This window comes from Petaurus breviceps, unplaced genomic scaffold, assembly GCF_028583685.1.
Source record: "Petaurus breviceps papuanus isolate PSGF00001 unplaced genomic scaffold, PetGlider_PUasm1.0 90451, whole genome shotgun sequence".
Lineage (NCBI taxonomy): Eukaryota > Metazoa > Chordata > Mammalia > Diprotodontia > Petauridae > Petaurus > Petaurus breviceps.
This window is the reverse complement of record NW_027187258.1, coordinates 2083866-2102962: the sequence shown is the minus strand read 5'-3', so window position 1 is coordinate 2102962 and position 19097 is coordinate 2083866. Positions and strand designations below refer to the sequence as shown.

The 19097-nt window shown below is 49.0% G+C and overlaps 1 protein-coding gene across 1 annotated transcript; it reads left to right on the top strand.

The window, feature by feature from the left end:
- Window positions 1-12764: 12764 nt before the first annotated feature.
- Window positions 12765-18313, top strand: AWAT1 (acyl-CoA wax alcohol acyltransferase 1). The gene is made up of 7 exons (XM_069062371.1): window positions 12765-12849; window positions 13569-13676; window positions 14059-14129; window positions 15050-15254; window positions 15483-15657; window positions 16725-16924; window positions 18130-18313. The coding sequence occupies exons 1-7, from the start codon at window positions 12765-12767 to the stop codon at window positions 18282-18284; spliced, it is 999 nt and encodes a 332-aa protein (XP_068918472.1). The 3' UTR covers window positions 18285-18313.
- The last annotated feature ends 784 nt before the right edge of the window (window positions 18314-19097 follow it).

Sequence of the window (19097 nt, the reverse complement as noted above, 5' to 3'; positions counted from 1 at the left end):
GAATAAATGGAGTCTTCCTTGAAATGATAAGTAGTACCTATTTTAAAGCATCAGAAAGTATTATATGTAATGGGGATAAGCTAGAAGCATTTCCAGTAAGGTCAGGGGTGAAACAAGGATGTCCATTATCACCCCTCTCATTCAATTTGGTACTAGAAATGTACCAATAGCAATGAGAAGAAAAAGAAATTGAAGGAATCAAATTAGGCAAAGAAGATACTATCACTTTTTGCAGATGATATGATGATATACTTAGAGAATCCTAGAGAATCAAGTAAAAAAACTACTTGAGACAATAAATAAATTTGGCAAAGTTGCAGGATATAAAATAAACCCACATAAATCCTTGGCATTCCTATATATTTCCAACGAACTCCAACAACAAGAGATAGAAAGAGAAATCCCATTTAAAGTTACTGTAGACATTATAAAATATTTGGGAATCTACCTGCCAAAACAAACCCAGGACCTATATGATCACAGCTACAAAATATTTTTCACAGAAATAAAGTCAGATCTAACTAATTGGAAAAACATCAGCTGCTTGTGGCTAAGTTGAGCTAATATAATGAAAATGACAATTTTACCTAAATTAAATTACATATTTTGTGCCATACCAATCAATCTACCAAAAAACTATCTTATAGAGCTAGAAAAAATAGTAACAAAATTCATTTAGAAGAACAAAAGGTCCAGAATATCAAGGGAATTAAGGGAAAGAAATGCTAGGGAAGGTGGCCTGGCCAGACCAGATTTTAGTCTGTTATAAAGCAGCAGTCATCAAAACAACTTGGTACTGGCTGAGGAATAGAGGAGTGGATCAGTGGAATAGATTGGGTACAAGAGACCCAGCAGTCAATGACTATAGAAATCTGTAGCAAACTATAGTAAAAAAGTTTGATAAACCCAAAGACCCCAGTTTTGGGATAAGAACTCACTATTTGACAAAAACTGATGGGAAACTGGAATATAGTATGGCAGAAACTGGGCATAGACCATTATCTAACACCATATACCAAAACCAAGTCTAAATGGACACATGATCTAGGTATAAAGGCTGATACTGTAAGCAGTCTGGGAGAGCTAAGAACAGTTTACCTGCCAGATTTGTGGAGAAGGGAAGACTTTATGACCAAACAAGAGTTAGAGAGCATTATAAAATGCAAAATGAATAATTTTGATTACATTAGATTGAAAAGTTTCTGTACAAATAAAGCCAATGTAACCAAGATTAAGTGGGAAATTGGGGAAGAATTTTTACAACCAGTGTCTCTGACAAAAGCCTCATTTCTAAAATATACAGAGAATTGAGTCAAATCTATAAGAATACAAGTCATTCCCCAATTGACAAATGGTCAAAAGATATGAACAGGCAGTTTTCAGAGGAAGACATTAAAGGCATCTATAAGCATATGAAAAGGTGCTCTAAATCACTATTGATTAGAGAAATGCAAATCAAAACAACTCTGAGGTACCACATCTCACCAGTCAGATTGGCTAAGATGACAAAACAAGAAAATGATAAATGCTGGAGATGTGAAAAAAATGGAACACTAATGCATTGTTGGTGGAGTTGTAAACTAAACTAACCATTCTGGAGAGCAATCTAGAACTATGCCCAAGCTATAAATAAGTGCATAGCCTTTGACCCAGCAATACCACTTCTAGGGTTGTATCCCAAAGAGATCATTAAAAAAGGGAAAAGGACCTGTATGCACACAAATATTTATAGCAACTCTTTTTGTGATGGCAAAGAATTGAAAATCAAGGGGGTGCCCATCAACTGGGGGATGGCTGAACAAGTTGTGGTATATGCATGTAGTGGAATACTATTGTGCTATAAGAAGAAATGAGGAGCAGGTGAACTTTATAATAACCTGGAGAGACTTATACAAACTGATGCTGAGTGAGAAGAGCAGAACCAGGAGGAATTTGTACACAATTACACACACTACGTATGTATGACGACCAACTTTGATAGACTGGACTCTTCTGAGCAATGCAAGGTTAGAAGACAACTCCAAAGACTCATGATGGAAAGAACTATCCACATCCAGAGAAAGAGCTGCAGAGTCTGAGTGCAGATGGAAGCAAACTACTGGCTCTCTTTTTTGTTTGGTTTTGTTTCCTCTTTCTCGTTGTTCATTCCGTTGATTATAATTCTTCTTTACCACTTGACTAATGTTTAATGTGAAGGTATTTGTAGAGCCTGTATTGGATTGCATGCTGTCATGGGGGGAGGGGGAAGAGGGAGGAAATGGGGGGAGAAAATTGGGAACTCAAGGAGTTGTGGAGGTGAATGTTGTAAACCAAAAGTAAATAAATACATTTTCAAGAAAGAATCTTTTCTGCAACAGAGCCAATAAGTGCCCCCCCCCATTCTCTGAGGAAGGAGCAGTTACCACATTCTGAGGTAGCCCAGTCCACTTTAGGGCAGCTCTCACTGCTAGCAAGCTTTGTCCCTAACACCAGACCTGAATCTGCCTGTCTGAACCTTTGTCTCATTGTAGCTTGTGGTCTTGCCCTCCCCCACTGGAGAACCCTTTTGATGTTTGATAACTGGGGAAACCATTAAAGGACACGGTTAAGGAAGCAGTTGGGCTGAAAAAGATTTGGCCGTTTTAGCAACCTGTGGTTTGGGTTGGGTTTTCTTTTCTTTTTCTTTTTTGGGGGAGGAGGGAGCTTTCTTGGTATCCCCAGACTGAGGTCTCAGATTAAGGTGCTCAGCTCCTCGCATGCAGTAGGCACATACTAAATGCTTGTTGACTTGGCCTGACTGCCAGCTCTAGATGAAGCATGTGCTCTGGGCCGGAGCTTCCTGTGCCTGGTCAAGGCCAGCTGGGCACCTGTGCTGCTCGGTACTGGTGCCACAGAACTTTGGGAAGGACATTGACAAGCTATAAAACATCTGGAGCCTTCTCTTGTCCGTACTAAGCCCCTCCAGTTCCGGGTCGCCTTTCTTGGACACACTACCTGAGTTTGCCCTTGCTAAAATTTAGTTCCCACCTGAGCTGAACACAAAACCCTATATTTGGCCTGACTAGGAGGCCGGGCCTCTCATGAAGACAAGAGGCCAGGAGCTGCTATCCTGACATTTCATGCCATTGACTCCAAACCAAATCCCCTCCTGGGCCCAGTGTTAATAAAGGGAGGAATAGGTCTTGGGGTGGGGGTAGCCCACCGTCTCCTAGGGAGTGGAAGCACTTGCTGGTTCTGAGGTCTGAGGCATTACTCTTTTCTGTCAGTAAGGACAGATGCACAGTAAAGTAGCTTCTACCTCCCCGTTCAAAGAGAGGTGACTTTTGGCTTCCTACATATGGCAGCTGTTCCTGAGTAGACTTGGAATCCAACAGGATTGGCACCCCCTTGTCAGGTGTATTCGAGAGGGCAGGAGTATCTGGTCTGAGCTCCTTTCCATTTCTGAAATTCTCGGTTTCTGGAAGAGTAGGGTGATAGGCCGTGGTGGAGGGCAGACACAGCAGCATTTAGCAACATAGAACAGAGTAGAAAGACCTCCATGTATTTATTACGCTTTGGCTCAAGGAGGCTTCTAGATCCAGACTTAGTGAAGCCTTCAGGGCCCCAGGCTTCTCCTCTAAAATGAGAGGAGTGGGTTAGGGGATTTTGAAGGCCCTTCCTAGCTTATATCTTGGCTGCTGGCCCCTCAGCGATAAAGGGTTAATGGATCCATTCTCTTGCCCTCCTTGTCCTAGGGGTCTGGCATTGCTAGAGAGGTGAGGAGATCGGAGCAAGGAGTTGAATAGGGAAGATACTGAGCTAACTGCAAGCTCAGAAGTTTCCCCGTTATGCCACAACCCTTCCATTCGCCCCCGAATACACTGGCCATTCCCAAAGGCCTAAGTGTGGGCGCCGAGTTAAGCTGAGCTACAGAGGGACAGGGGGCCTTTTCCTCATACAAGAAGATGGCAGATAAATGGAGGGTGTGGCAGAAGGAGGCTGGAACTGAGAAGCTGTGAGTCAGAAGAGTCACACTACAGCCGTGGGGGTGGGGGACCCCACCCCTTGTACAAACCCAGAGATCAGGTATGGAGGGGCATAGCCCTAAGCCTCTGTCCAAACAAGTGACCTCCCTGAAGACAAGCAGATCTCTCACGCCATATGCCATATATAGGACATTCTGGGCCTCCAACAATGTCACCAAACATCCTCTGAGCCTGACTTGAAGTAAGCCGTCTAATCCCCTTTAGGAGCTACATGGAGACACAGAAACCCAAGGAGGACTGGGGGTGGGGGAAGCATCACTACACAATTTAGGGAAGGCAGGCCTTGCAAAAGAGGTAGATTTGCCAAGACCTAGAGGAGGTGGGAGGGCATTCTGCGTAAGTGGTACAGCATGAAGAAAAGCCTTAAAGGCAAGAATGTGTTCAACGTGTTCCAGCCCAGTCTGATTAGAACAAAGGGTTCTAGGAAGAGGGAAGTGAGAGAGAAAGCCGGAGACACAGGTTGGGGCTAGATTGTCACCCCCCTCTCCCCCGCCACCACAGGAGCCACCTGAGGGCGAAGGAGATGTCACTAGACTCCCAGAGGCCCTTAGAAGAGTGTCCAGATTTCCTCACAGGGTGCCCCCTGAGACTCCTGCCACATCATGAATTAGACCAGTGACCTTCCCCTGCCCCACCATGAAATGGGCCTGGGGATGTTGGTTTCTGTTGTCTATGGTTTGTCCTCAGTTTCAGGGGCCAAAACGATCCCCACGGGATCAGGAGTTTGAGCCATGGGGTCCTTGGAGCCAGGACTGCAGGTAGAAGCCCCGAGAAGTGCTCTGTGGCTTCATTAGTTACCATGATTATTGCTTTCATCACTTGCTGTGTCCTATGGATATGAAGGCACTTTGGAAATACGTACACATGTGCTATGTCCTGTATGAAGTTAGGCGTGTTGTTACTGCAGGGTCCTCCCAGAGTTCCATGCCTACTTAGCATGTGTTTGTTGATTTCAGTTTCAACAGTACTGAAGGCTGGTTGTTGCTCATGCTCATGTTTCTACTCTACATTGATGTGTTTGGGACCTGCCTCAACTGATCTTTGCAAGGGATTGCAAAGTTTCAGCCTGAGAGAGTCTCCAAGCCCCAAGTCCCCCAAGGTCATTGTGCCTGTGTGAGGGGCAAGCTGAAGGTGGCAGAAGCTGAATCGAGGAGACCTCTTGGTTTTTCTTCTAGTCACTTTCTTGGGGCTCCCTTCACAAATCTCTCTGCTTTCTCTGGGTTCTGCAGTCACTTCAGGCACTTCTGAGTTCCATCTTGGAGAAGGAAGACGATGAGCCAACTGCATTTCAGGATGCTAGACAAAACGACCCTGAGAAGAAGCTGGCGTGAGAGGAGCCAACTAGCTCCAGTAGAGACTTCAGGAAGTTTCCCCTTGGGGGAGATCTAGAATTCTCGCCTTGAATTGCCTCACTGCCAGTGGGAGAGCTCCTTCACCTTCTCTGGTGGACTTGAAGAAATGGGGTTTTCTGCTACCTGCTGTATGTGTTTGTTGTGGAAAACAGGTCAACCTTGGATATAGAGTTTGGGGTCCTGTTTCCCCATTAATGAAACAGCAATCAGAAGTTAGCTTGAACCTGAGAATCACATCACCTAGATGAACAATGTTTGAAGGGGCAGATCTAATTCTAGTCCAGTATGCCCTCTCTCCGAGGAGAGCAGAGTGGCCAAGCTTCTGGCCCCAACCTCCTGCTTCCCTTTCTAGCAGGAATTAATGTCTTCCTTGGGTAAGGAGGGGAGGGGAGAAGAGGCTAGAGATGTGTAGTCTGCCTCTCTTCCAGCCACACTTCCCTCCCCGCCCCCCATGCCACAAGTGAGGGATCATCCTCACTGCCTTTGCAAAGCACTTTCTTTATGACAGTCCCATGATGTAGGAAAGCCAAATGCTGTTAGCCCTACATTCAAGATGAGGAAAATGATGCTCAGAGGGGAGGTGGCCAACCCAGATATCATCTCCCAGATAATAACAAGCTGAAGCAGGATTTAACCCTTATTAGATTCCAGGCAGAAACTACTCTTCAAACAAGTTATGGCCACTTTGAACAGAAAGGCTCAGTCTCATAATGCTGTCACAGTTCCCCTTCTGATGTCCTCCCCCTGCCTTCCAGGAATACGTGAATGATGTCCTCTGAGCCCTTCTGGATCGATGCTGGGCTGTAAAGGAAAGAGCACTGAATTTGGACTGGGGGTCAAAGAGCCTGAGTTCAAATGGCAGCCTGATACTCATTGCCTGTGTGACCTTGGGCAAGTCTCTTCCCTTTTCTGAGTTGCTTCTGTTTCCTTCTCTGCAAAATAAAGAGGTTGGACTAAGTGACCTCTGAAGTAACATTTACATGTGAGCTTTATTCTTTTTTTATGAACCCTAGGGACACAAGCAGAGTGGGGTGGGGGAGGGGCATTCTCCAGTGTCTGAGTCAGAGCCCACCAACGCTTTCCCAGCTGCTTTCCATGCTGACCTTCCCTGGCTGCAGGTCATTTACCCTCCCATGATTCCTGCCTGCCTAGCTCTTTGGTTTTATTGACATCCAGAAACACTAGATAGACCTGGCACTGACTTCTGTTTACCCTCTCAGGTGGTAACTTGGACCACACCCTGCTCCTCCCCACCCCAGGATTCTCTCCCTCTGGCCCAGTTAATGACCCCTAATCTCCATCCCTGATAGACTCGAACTATATGACCTAAGAAATGAGTTGTCAACAAGAAAGACATAACATTGTCTCATCCCCTCCCTGTGAAGCTTGAGAAAGAGACACCTGGGAGCTGGACAGTTTAGCAAACACTGAAGTGCCTGGTGCTTGGTGAAGGCAAGATAAAACTGAATTGCTGCCCTCCAGGAACTTCCAGTGTCTCATGAGCATAGGATGTATATACAAAGAACTATAATTCATAAGTACAAACAAAAGGCTATGGGAGGTCTACAGTGGAGAAATTCATTACCAGCTTAGTCAGTGGAGTGGAGTGGGGGCCAGAGAAATCAAGGAAGCCTTCATGGAAGAGGAAGAGAGCATTGAAGGTCTAGGGGACAACAGGAGCAAAGACATAGTGGTGGGAAAGTACAGGATAGTTAGTCATATGAAGGAAAAATCTAGAAAGTTAGGATGGCATCATGCTGTGGAGGGTCTTCAATTCCAGGCCAAGAATTTACAGAATCAGAGTCTGAGAGTTGGCAGAGACCTCAGTAACCATCTAGTCCTACTCATACCCAAAAGGAATCCCCACTAGAACATGTCTGACAAGTAGGCATCCACCCATATTACCTTGGACAGATCCAATTCTTAGGAAGTTGTTTGTTGACATGGAGCCTCAATGGGCCCCTTTGTAACTTCCAGCCAGTGCTGCTCCTGGTTCTGCCCTGTGGGATCAGGTAGGACACAGCTCACCTCTCCTCTACATGGCAGCCATCCAAAGACTTGAAGGTAGTTCTCATGTCCTTCCTGAGTCTCTTCTTTTCTAGGCTAACTTCCTTTAGCTGACTGTCATGTAACATGGCCTCTACGTCCACACCACCCTCCTGGTTGTCCTCCTCTGGACACTCTGCCGCTTATCGGTGTCCTTACCCCATGGTGCATAGAACTGACAAGGGCAGGGAAGAGAGACAAGAACTCTAACCTCCCTGTTCTAGAAACTCTGTCCCTCCTAATGCAGCCCCCAAAATACAGCTTGTTTGGAGACCATGACACTCACTGCTGACCCATATCATGCCTGCAGTCCCCTAATGCCCCCAGATCTTTTTCAGAACCACCACCAGCTATGTCCTCTCTTCCATCTTGCACTCATGGCATTGCTTTCTTGTACCGAAGTGCCAGACTTTACATTTATCCCTAGTGACCTTCATCTCATTAGCTTCAACCTGGTTCTCCAGCTCACCATTTTGTGCACTGTTTCAGCTGGGTGTCCTTTGCAATCTGATGAGCAGACCATCTGTACTTTTAGTCAAGTCAGGGTTACAAAGGTGAAATAGCAGATGCCTGGGGTCCTATTCCACTGCCATTCCCAATCAATTCCAGTCTCTTTGAGATCCAGCTGTGTGTTATAAGCTGATCCCAAGCATTCCATCTTTCCTACCACAAGAACAAGTGGAGAGACTTAATCAAATGCCTCTGTCTACCACGTTCTCTTCATCTACTACTCAGGAGCTGTGGGGCATTCAGGGAGGACTAACCGTCCCTGGGGGGGGGGCTGCTCATACACCTTTGGTGTTCATCTGGGACTCATATGCAGCAGCCACACCCTGGCAAACTGTCTCAAAGCCATTGGTGAGTTAGGGGGACATGTTACCTAATTATGTGAAGACTTCCCCTGGGGAGGAATGGCAGGGTAAGAACAATTTGTTCCAACAGCCATGAAGACAGCTGAAACAGGCTCTGTGGAAAGCTTGGAGCTTGGTCAGACATTGAAGAAGCCAAGGTCATCCATTGCATCCCAGGCCATCGCCAGTTCTGACTTTTGTCCTGCCATTGGACTTCGATGACTATGGAAGAGAAAGTGAGGCTGACAGACTTTGCACAACTCTGCCTCACTTAAATCCAGTTCGTGCTCGATTCAAGACATCACCCCATGATGTCACTGGTCTTCTTCAAAAACATGAACGAACAGCAACTAGGTCAGTTGTCCTGTCCAAAGGGAGAAGAGGCGAGTATGGTAATGACTTGTTCTAGAGGAAGCCATGTTTTTCTTTGCAATCACCATTTCCATATCTAAATGTTCACCAACCAAGATGACCTGTTCTAGAATGGCCCCAGGAATCAAAGTCAAACCCACTAGCTATCATCAGCAGACTCTGGCGTCTTCCCTTCTGGGAAAGTGGGATATTTGCCTTTCTCTGGTCATTTTCCAGGATCTTTCAGCCATTCCTGACAGTGGCTCAACAGCCAGCTGTGGTTTCTGTGCAGATCTGAAGATGGGAGTTCCTATGCCTGAGGGGACTTGGGTTCATCCATGGCTGCTCCTAACGCCATCATTATCTTTTTCTTTATCTTGAATATCAGCTCTCTCTTCGTCTTCTTTTTTTCCTGACATCTGTGCAAAAGTCATTCTTCTCGATAGAGAAGGCAGAAGGAAAATTGAGATTGAGCAGCTCCAGCTGGTCTCTGCTGTCAACGGTCAGCAATCCCAAGCAGGGGTCCTAGCCCTTCTCTGCTTCCTTCTTTTAGAGTTGTGCTCCTTCAGGTCCCTGCCCAGTTTCAGCTCATTTTGACCAGTAACTCTCCAGACACAGGACTGGGGCTCCTCTCTTAGAGCGGTAGATTTCTTTCTAAAATCTTGGTTGGATGGCGAACCACCAATGCCTCCAAACAAATCCCATTGTTTTCCTCCTCTTTGGGATTATGCCCTTTGGCATCGTCTGAATTTCCTTCTTGGTTCTCTCTCCCTCCTGGCCTGGCTTCCCATGAAGCATTTTATTCCATGGGACCCTGCCTTTCTTTCCTCTGAACCCCTCCCCAGATCCAAGGTTCAGACTGCAGTCAGCTTTCCCCTCTTTCTCCAGCACAAACTCGGAGGGAGCTTGTGTCCCCACAGGGCTCCCAGCATTTCCACCCTAGCAGCTAGTTCCTCCCATTAATAAGAGTTGGAAACAGCAGAAAATTGTCCCTTGTTGCTTCCTTCACATTTTGAGGGTTAATATTATTGCTGAGGCAAGTTAAGAAGCTGAGTCATGCATGATTTCTTTCACAACGTGGCCAATATGGAAATAGGTCGTGCATGATCGCACATGTAGAACCCATATCAAATTGCTTGGTGTCTCATGGAGGGGGAGGGAGAGAGAAGGAAGAGGAGAATTCAGAATTCAAATGTTTTTAAAAATGAATGTTAAAAATTGTTTTTTTCCATGGAATTAGAAAATAAAATATTATTCAAGGAAAATGCATAAAGTACCAACTAGTTTCTCTAATAACTGCTTCATAGTGTAGTTTGAGAACAGCCAGTACGAGTTCCCCTTCCTTCATTTTTTTTTACAATTGCCTGGACATTTTTGTCAATCTGTTTTTCCAGATACATTTCATTATTGTAAAAATGTAGTTCTATGGAGTATAGTTCTCGGCACTGAATTATATCTATAGGTTAGTTGAGGTGCTTAGGATTTTAGTTCCAGAGATCCAGGGATGTTAGTTGCCATTTGAACTATATTGATTCAACTTGCCCATGTATATTGGATCTTTCCAAGTATTGAATTCTTCCTTTACTTCTGCAAAAATCATTCTCATTGAATTGATAGAGGCCTTGTGGCTCTCGGGACATTCTGACCAAGCGATCTACCTGTTTTCTTGTTTTTGTAAATGGTCTTTCCCTTTCTATGAAATTCTACTGGTTTTGTGTGAAACATGGAAACATTGATGACTTGCAGGGCTTCTCAATAGCTATGCTAAATGTATGTAGTAAATTTGCTAAAGCTTTAAAAAGCAGAGTGTTTCTAGCCTGGAGAAGAGAAGATTCAGGGCACACGAGAGCTATCTTCTGGTATGGAAAGGGCTCTCATAGATAGAAGAGAGATTCCACTTGGATGGGGGGGATGGGGACTGCAAAGACAAGCATGTTGTCAGGAAAGACTTCCTCCGATTAGAGCTGTTCCCAAAGTGAATGGGCTGCCTGCCTCCGGAGGGAGTGGGTTCCCCATCACTGAAGGGCTGTGAACACAGCCTGCCCAAGTATTTGCCGCAGCTGTCACGGACAGGCTACTTGTTCAAAGCTGGGTTGGACTCAATGACCTCTGGGTCCCTTCCAGCTTGGAGATTTAGGGCTTCTGGGAAAAGCCCAGATGTTAAGTCCCATGAATGATAGTCCAGGGCCCTCCTCGTGGTAAGGATCCCAAGCCTGTGAGAGTCCTCATCTTTCCCTGCCAGGGAGGTTAGGGGTGCGGTGGTTAGCCAGCTCTGAACTGTTTGTCTCTTTATCTCGGGATTTCTCCCCCTTGCTTTCAAGGCTCCTAGATCACCGTAGGATGCAGCTGTCTCTCCAGATGCAGGTGCCCTGCCCTCTGGACAGGGCAGGAGCCTGGTAAGCAAAGCAGTGAAGCCAGAATTATTAACTACTACTCCTAGTCCTCAGTTCAGTTTCTGACTCTGTGACTCAGTCGTTTTCTGCCCTAATGCCCAAGGCATCAGGAAGCCATGGGCAGAGAGTTCCACCCTGACAGCTCAGAATTAGCCAACAAGCCTAGCAGCTGGGGATGGACCACAGGGCACCTCGTGTGCTTTCCCAACCTGGGCAGGGAAGTCCAATATCCTTGCCCCTTACCTGGGTGGCAGGGCTTGTCATCCATTCATTGAGTGAACGCTCACTCTGGGTCAGCTATGCCCAGCAGCAGGGCCCAGAGGATAAGGAGCTGACCCACCTCGAGGTCAGTTAGAGCTGGGCTGAACCTTCCCCCACTCATTTCATAGCAGACAAACCTGGGGCCCAGAGAAAGCCCAGTGAGCTGCCCAAAGTCTCATGACAGCATTTGCTCTTTGCTGGGACTGAATCCTGACTCCCATCTCTAGAGGGCCTTAGAGTAGGAGCTCCTTCCTTTTGTGATCTCATGTGATCCTCCTGGGTAGTAGGGACTGTTTTGTAGGTGAGGGGACTGAGGCACAGACAAGTGAAGTGCCTTGCCCAGGGCCCCACAGTTAGGAAATATCTGCTCAGTTCCCCTCACCAATTCAGCCAGCTGCCACCGAGAATGGAAGAAGATGTGGAGGGAGGGTCTGGGCCTAGGGCAGGCTGCTTTGTAGCCCCTCTGCCACCACTCTGAGCCTCAGTTTCCTTCTCTGTAAGGTGAGGGTCCTATCCAGGGCTAATATCTAGAATCTGCTTACTGACAGTGTAAAAGACCAGCTTGGGTTGCTGTGGTGGTGCCCTGTTGGCGCCTGACCTTCACCATCCAAGTTCAGCAAGAATGAAGAAGGAGCTTGGAGAAGGGCTTGGAGAAGGAACATGGCCCCTGGGCCTATGCAGCCCACCCCCACCACACTCCCATCAGCTCTAATGGGCCTGTTGGCCATGCCAGCATTGGCATAAGACAAGAAGGGGCAGAAGGGACCTGGGGAGGACATCAAAGGCTCGGTACCTGGCCCTGCCTGGGCCCTGCTTTCCACTCTCCCCCGAGAAGTTGACTTGGCTGCTCCAGAGTGAGATCCTGCCTAGAGGGAGTCGTCCCCCGGCCTCCCTTGGCATTGTGCTGTGGTAGAGTGCTGGACCCTCGGTCTCAGGAAATCCCACCTCTGACAAGTAGCTGTGCCACCCTGAACAAGTCATTATCCTCTAGGAACCTCGGCTCTTCATCTGGAGCATGAAGAGAAATAACAAGGCTGCTGGAGGAACACTATGGTGGACAGACTCAGTTTCCCCAGAACCCCTGGTTAGACCTCTGGTGAGGGGAAAGGGAAAGCAATCCCAAGCTAGTCATCTAGAACCACCTGTCAGCTTTACAGAGGGCCCCTCTCTGGCTTCTGGGAGAGGCCCTTGGCCCTCAGGCTTCTTCGAAATTGTGCTTCTTGGTTTGCTCTCTGAACTGCCTAGGGGTCTCCTAGGGGCCAAAGAAAAAGTCAAAGGGCAAGAGGGCTGGGCCTGGGCCTAGATGTGAGCCTGAGGCCACGAAAGAATGGCCCTTTCCTGCCTGTCTGTGGGTGGTAGGCAGGGGAGGAGGGGGAAAAAGCTATTAATACAGGTGCCAGGCTGCCTGAGCAGGTCCCAGCCCTCAGAGTCCAGAGGAATCCCTGGGCACTGCTCTTAGAGTCCTCCCGTTCTGTGCCAAGCGCCTCCCTCAGGCTCCTGGGTACCATGCCCTCCCACTGGCAGTTCAATCTCAACTTCATCATCCGGGCCCTTGCCATCTGCCAGTGGCACCTGAGTTACTTGGCGATATGTGAGTATTAGCTGGGGGCCCCATCCAGACGGTGAGCTCTGGGAGTGGGCCATGACTTGAGGAGGCTGGGGTCACAGCTAGGCCTCTGCCCCAGGAATCCTTGGCACGGGATTTCTGCTTCCAGCTGTGAGAGTAAGAATGGTAGGACTCTCCTGGCTCCTGGCCAGATGATGGGAAATAGGGAAAATAGGAAGAAGGCCGATCCAGGCGTGTAACAAAGGAGCCTTTGCTGGAGTCACAGCTCTGTAAAGATGGCTGAGAGAGCTAGGCGACTAGCCTGGAGAAGGGATAGGGAGGAGTGGGGGGGGGTGCGATGGGGAGTTGGGTAGGCAAGGAGCAGGTAGAGAGAACAAGTGGATGAGGAGGCAGATGCCTGAAATGGACCAATGCAAAAGGCTGGGTAGACAGGAAGGGAGCTCAGGGACAAAGGCGATGGATGGAGGGCAGGGGGGCAGAGGCAAGCAGCAAGGGGGTGTAGTTGGATGGCAGGCAGATGGCTAGGCTGGCTAAATGTGCAGGCCAGGGAGCAGATGAACCAGGGAGTGGATGTGCAGGGTGTAGGTGAACCAGGGAGCAGATGGTCAGATTGACAAGGGGAAGGAGGAGATGAAGCAAGAGGAAAGAGGCCACCAGCTGGGTCCAGGAGGCTTCCCTGCAGCCTGCCCTGGCTGTGGGCTCCCTACAGCTGAACTTTCCCCTGATTTTCTTGTCTCTGACAGTTTGGATCTTGCTTCCCACCTTTTTCTACCTGGTGTTCACTCCTTTCTGGCCTCTGCCTGTACTCTACGCTGCCTGGCTTGTCCTGGACTGGAAGACACCTGAGCAAGGTGAGGGCTCTTTCCCACACTCCAGGAGAAGCAGCAGCAGCACCCCTCCCCCCATGCCACATTTAGGCAGCACTAGGAGGTTTGCAAAGAGCTTTCCATTCATTTTTATTTAAGCCTCACAACCTGGGGAGGTAGGTGTTATTACCTTCCCCATTTTACAGATTTGGCAACTGAGGTTCACAGAGGGTAAGTGTCTTGACTAGGATCACATACTCAATGGGAATGTGAAGTAGAGTTTGAAGTCAGATCTTCCTCATCCCAAGCTCAGCACTCTGCACGGTGGCACCATGAGCTCCCAGCAGCCCCAGGGCTCCAAGTTGCTTCTGGGAAAGGTCATAGTCATTAGCCCTTCCCACTCTGCTTCTTTCTTCTGTGCTCTTAGGTGGCAGGCGCTCAGCCTGGGTACGGAACTGGCATGTCTGGACCAAGATCCAAGACTACTTCCCCATTAAGGTGAACTGCCCTGCCCTGGGCCCCTCTCTGTTCTCAAATTGGGCACCCACTGGTCCCAAAGGGCCCAAGAAGAGCATCCTTGCACACATTGCTGGTGCTGCCCTTGAGGAGTCCAAAGCCAGGCAAACCTAGGGGGAGGGAGGGAGGGAGGGAGGGAGGAAGGAAGAAAGAAAGGAAAGGAAGGAGGGAGGGAGGAAGAAAGGAAGGAAACAAAGGAAGGAGGGAGGGAGGATGAAAACAAGTATTTATTAAGTGCCTACTATGTGCCAGACACTGCTAAGTGCTTTATAAACATTATCGCAGATTATCATTTGATCCTCAAAACAATACTGGGAGGTAGGTGCTATTGTGATCCCCATTTTATAGTTGAAGAGACTGAGGCTGAGGTGAAATTACTTGCCCAGGGTCACACAGCTAGTAAGTGTCCAAGGCTGGACCTGAATTCATGTCTTCCTGACCCCAGACCCAGTGCTCTACATACTGTGGCACCTAGCTGCCATCCACCTAGTTGGACAGAAAATATCATCCCATATGCCCCCTATTCAGTTGAATTGAAGTCAACAAGGCTTGATGTTCCTCAAGGTCTTCAGCCTTTCCCCATGCTGGGGGTCCTCCAGCCCATTGTTGCATGATCAGGGCATGCTGCCATCTGCACAGTCCCATCTCCACCTCGGACTGATGTCTGCCAATTTCCCCCGTGGCTCTCCCCATTCCAGCCTCCCTAGCCACAGCTCCCCATACATACACTTGGGCTTTTCCTTGTAGACCTGGAAGTCGTCTGTTTCTTCTGTCTCCCCAGCGCTTAGCCCAGATGCTGGCACCCAGTAAGGGTGTCATCAGTGCTTTCCTCTGCATGCATTCATTGGCCCTTCTCCTTGGGGTCTCATTCCAACTCTCCCTTCCTCCACCTGTGGCTCCAGGTCCTGAAGACCAAGGACCTGAGCCCAGAGCACAACTACATTATGGGTGTTCATCCTCACGGCATCCTGACCTTCGGAGCCTTTTGCAATTTCTGCACTGAAGCCACAGGCTTTTCCACCATCTTCCCTGGCATCACGCCCCATTTGGCCACGCTCTCCTGGTTCTTCAAGATCCCCTTTATCAGGGACTACATCATGGCTAAAGGTGGGTCTGCCTCTGTTCCCCACCTTGAGCCCCCGGCCCCTTCCTGGGAACTCCCTCAAAGCCTGCTCCCTGCTGGCTTCAGCCTTCGCCTCTCACTCCAGGGCTGAGCTATGTGCCGGGTTTTGGTGTCAGAGGGCCTGAGTTAGGCAGGAGAGGTGTGAAGAGAGGTGGCCTGGGGGAAGCCAGCAGGGAAGAGAGTGAGGCCAGGCCCCTTCACTTCCTCCACAGGTGTGTGCCCAGTGAGTCAGCCATCCCTCGACTACCTGCTGTCCCAGAGAGGTTCGGGGAACCTGGTGGGCATCGTCATCGGGGGTGTTGGGGAGGCCCTGCAGAGCGTGCCTAACAGCACATCCCTGATCATCAGGAAGCGCCAGGGCTTTGTGCGCACAGCGCTCCAGCACGGGTAGGTGGCCCTGGCCAGCTCTGAGCAGGGAGCCCTGTTCTTTTCAGCAGACCTCCAGTATAACTGTGGCGCGCAGAGGGCCCAGCTAGGAAGAGTGAGAGATCCAAAGTTCAGAGTAGCCCCAGTCCCTGCCTTTGGGAAGGCTACAGTCTAGCAGAACTCTGGCTAAGATACAAACACATACGCATACTTCAAACACTGGTTCATTCAAGAAGCATTTCTTAAGATCCTGCACCAAGTGTATAGAGAACAATGAGCTGGCCACCAGAGGGAGGCCGGAGAGCTCAACTCCCACCTGGAAAAGAAACCAGCACCTGATTCCCAGAGTTGCTGTGAGTAGTCAGTGAGTTAACGCTTGGAAATCACATTTGAAAGTGCTGCAGAAATGCTCAAAGTGTTTCTAGGACACAGTCTCTGCCCTCTGGGGGCTTACATTCTAGTGGGAGATAAGACATAAATACAATTCTAACAAGACCATTCATTCATTCGTTCATTCATTCATTCATTCTACAATGACTTATTGAGACTCTACCAGACTCTGGGTACCATAACTGCCCTCAGTTTAGGAAGCAATCCCAAAGGGTCAATGGGACTGAGTTCAATTCCATGTGAAACCTTCCCCTGAGTCAAGTGGATACCTCCATTCCCAGAAAGTTCAGCCAAGGCAAGGCTTTAGAGGGTTGGGCCTCTATCATTTGCTCCCTCTATCCAGGGCAAGGACTTCTAAGGACCCCAGACCACACCATGCAGTCTACTTTGGGGGTGTCCTATCATAGGCAGTAGAGATGGGGGGAGCCAACAGTAGGTCCTGGTATCTGAAGAGGAGGGGGGGTGGGCACCCAGCGCTAGGACCCAGAGGTACTCTTGTAGTGGCTTTGAATCCCTCCTGAGATCCTCAGGATTGTACACCAGGCTTGGGGTAGGGTGGGGAGTCAATACCTTCAGTCCCAAGGCTCATGGGGGCAGAGGGTTCATTTGACTGGGAATAGTCTCTATACAGTCCCTAAATGTGCACTGCTTCCTGTCGCTCCCTACCTTTGGCCTTACCGATATGGTTTTCATTGCAGGGCTCACTTGGTCCCCACCTTCACGTTTGGGGAGACTGAGGTCTACCACCAGGTGCTGTTTCCTGAGGGCAGCTGCATGTACCGATTCCAGTGCTGGTTTCACAGCATCTGGGGGTTTTACTTTTGTGTCTTCTATGGACGCGGCTTCTTCCAGGACTTTTGGGGACTCCTGCCACTCCCCAAGCCCATCATCACTGTTGGTGAGCCCCCTTCAGAGAGGGTGCCTCAGGAGCTAGCTTTGCACAGAGAGGGGTGTGAAGGCAGGCTAAGGAGATGAGGCTGAGAGCAGGAAATAGGAAGGGATGGAGACAGAGGGGAGGACCTGGGGGAACAAGATCAAGGGGAATGTCAAATCCAGAAGTGAGCAGAGAGGATCAAAGATCAGACATGAAAGGGACCTGAGCAGGCATCTGGCCCAACCCCCTCATTTCAGAAAGGAAGAAACTGAGGGCCAGAGAAGGGAGTGGACCTGGTGAAAATGAAAGGAAGAGAGATGGCCCAGGTCAATCCAATGAGCGTTCATCAAGCTCTCCCTATAGGGAAGGGAAATCAAAGAGAAAAATAAACATGGGCCCGGCCCTCTTAGAGCTGACAGTGTAACAGGGGGATAAGGCAGCACCCTGGCAAGTAGGATCGAAAGTAGAATGTGTTTTGAAGGGCACGAGGGAAAAGGAAGCTTTCATTGGAGGCAATTCCTTGACAGGAAAGGATTCCAGCAGATGGGCTGTACAGGAGAATTTTGGCAGAGGACAGCAACTTGTAGGGATGTTCAGAGCCAAGGAAGGACAAGATGAAATGTGTAGCCCAGCTCACCAGCAAGCCACCTGGGCTGGAACGGAGAGTAAATGAAGGCTGGAAAGGAAGCTAGGGGCGGCATGGAGTAAGGCCTTCATTGCCAGCATGAAGGGCTCAGATTAGATCTTAAAGCTAAGGGAATCACCAGGAGTTAGAGAGCAGAAGTGGCAGGACTAGACCTATGTTCTAAGATTGTGGAGGATGCATTGGAGAGGGGAGATGTTGGAAGCAGGAAAACAATTTAGCAGGCTATTGCAATTGTCCAGGTGAGAGGCAGTCATGGGAGTGGAGGGAAGGGAAGTTATAAGGGATGGTGTGGACTTAGTAACTGACTGATGAAGTGAGAGAGAGGGGAGAGTGGATTTTTAAGAGGATTGTTCCAGATGATCACAGAGAAATGAAGAGAAGAGAGGGAGGGGGACTTGCTAGCTCAGAAAGGGAATTCTCTGGGAATACCCTGTCCAGGTCAAGGGAAGTATATGCCTGGGGGCAGGTGCTGGAGCATGAGGGGCCTACACAGCCAGGGCAGAAGGGTGGGCTAGGGAACTGTGATGAGTTCAAGGGAGTTTCTGATACCTTTTGTCCTTCTTTTCCCCATCTGCCCTGCCAGTTGGGGAGCCTGTAGTGGTTCCCAAGATGGAGAATCCAAGCCAAGAGACAGTGGACAAGTACCACACCTTGTACATGGAAGCCCTGCGGAAGCTGTTTGATGAGTATAAGGCCCAGTATGGGGCCTCAGAGACCCAGCAGTTATTGTTCCTTTGATGACTGGGACTGGGGGGCTTCCCTCCCTGCTCCCAAGATAGAAAACCACTGCTTTGGAGGAGAGGAATCCCCCAATCCTGTGTGCTGAGCCAAGAGCAAAGCAGGCAAGAGAGCCAAGCACTGTCCCTGGACAAGGAGGGCCCCGTTTTGACCAAGGGAGACACAAGCTCCTGTGGAGCTCCTTGCCCAGGGCTCTGTTTAGCCCTGCCCCTTGTCACCAAGACCTCAAGTCTGCCCCTCCTCTGCCAGCCCTTCCTCTCCCTCTGCTTCCTATAGCCATCGAAGTATATCCTGAGAGGTTCCCCAATTCCTCCAGACTCTCTCACTTCCTCCCTCCCTCCCTCCAGGACAGTCAGCTTTATAGCCATAACATAAGGGGTCTGATTACTACTGATCTTTGTGTCTGGGGGCGGCCTCAGTGGAAGAGCCTCTGGCCCCCTTCTCGGAGGGCCCCTCGTGGAGTAGAGCTGGACCCAGGCACTGTCTTATTTATTACCCGCCCCCACCCATCACTTTCTTGGGAGGAATGAGTTTGTGTCTCCTTAACTCTTTGTACCTAACTAACCAATAAATCCTTCAGCAACATAAATTCATGTGGGAAAAGTGATAACCCTGAAGCCAATGGGGAGAAGGCCACAGAATGAGGAGGCAGATTGCCTAGGGCCTGTAGCAAGAAACCAGGAAGCCTGAGCGAAAATGTCTAGTTCAGGCCCAGAGCTGGGGCAGGCAGAGTTGGGGGTAGGGAAGGCCTGCAATCAAGACTGGCCTCCCAAGTTCAAATCAAACATCTTGGCCTTCTAGGCAGGCTAAGCC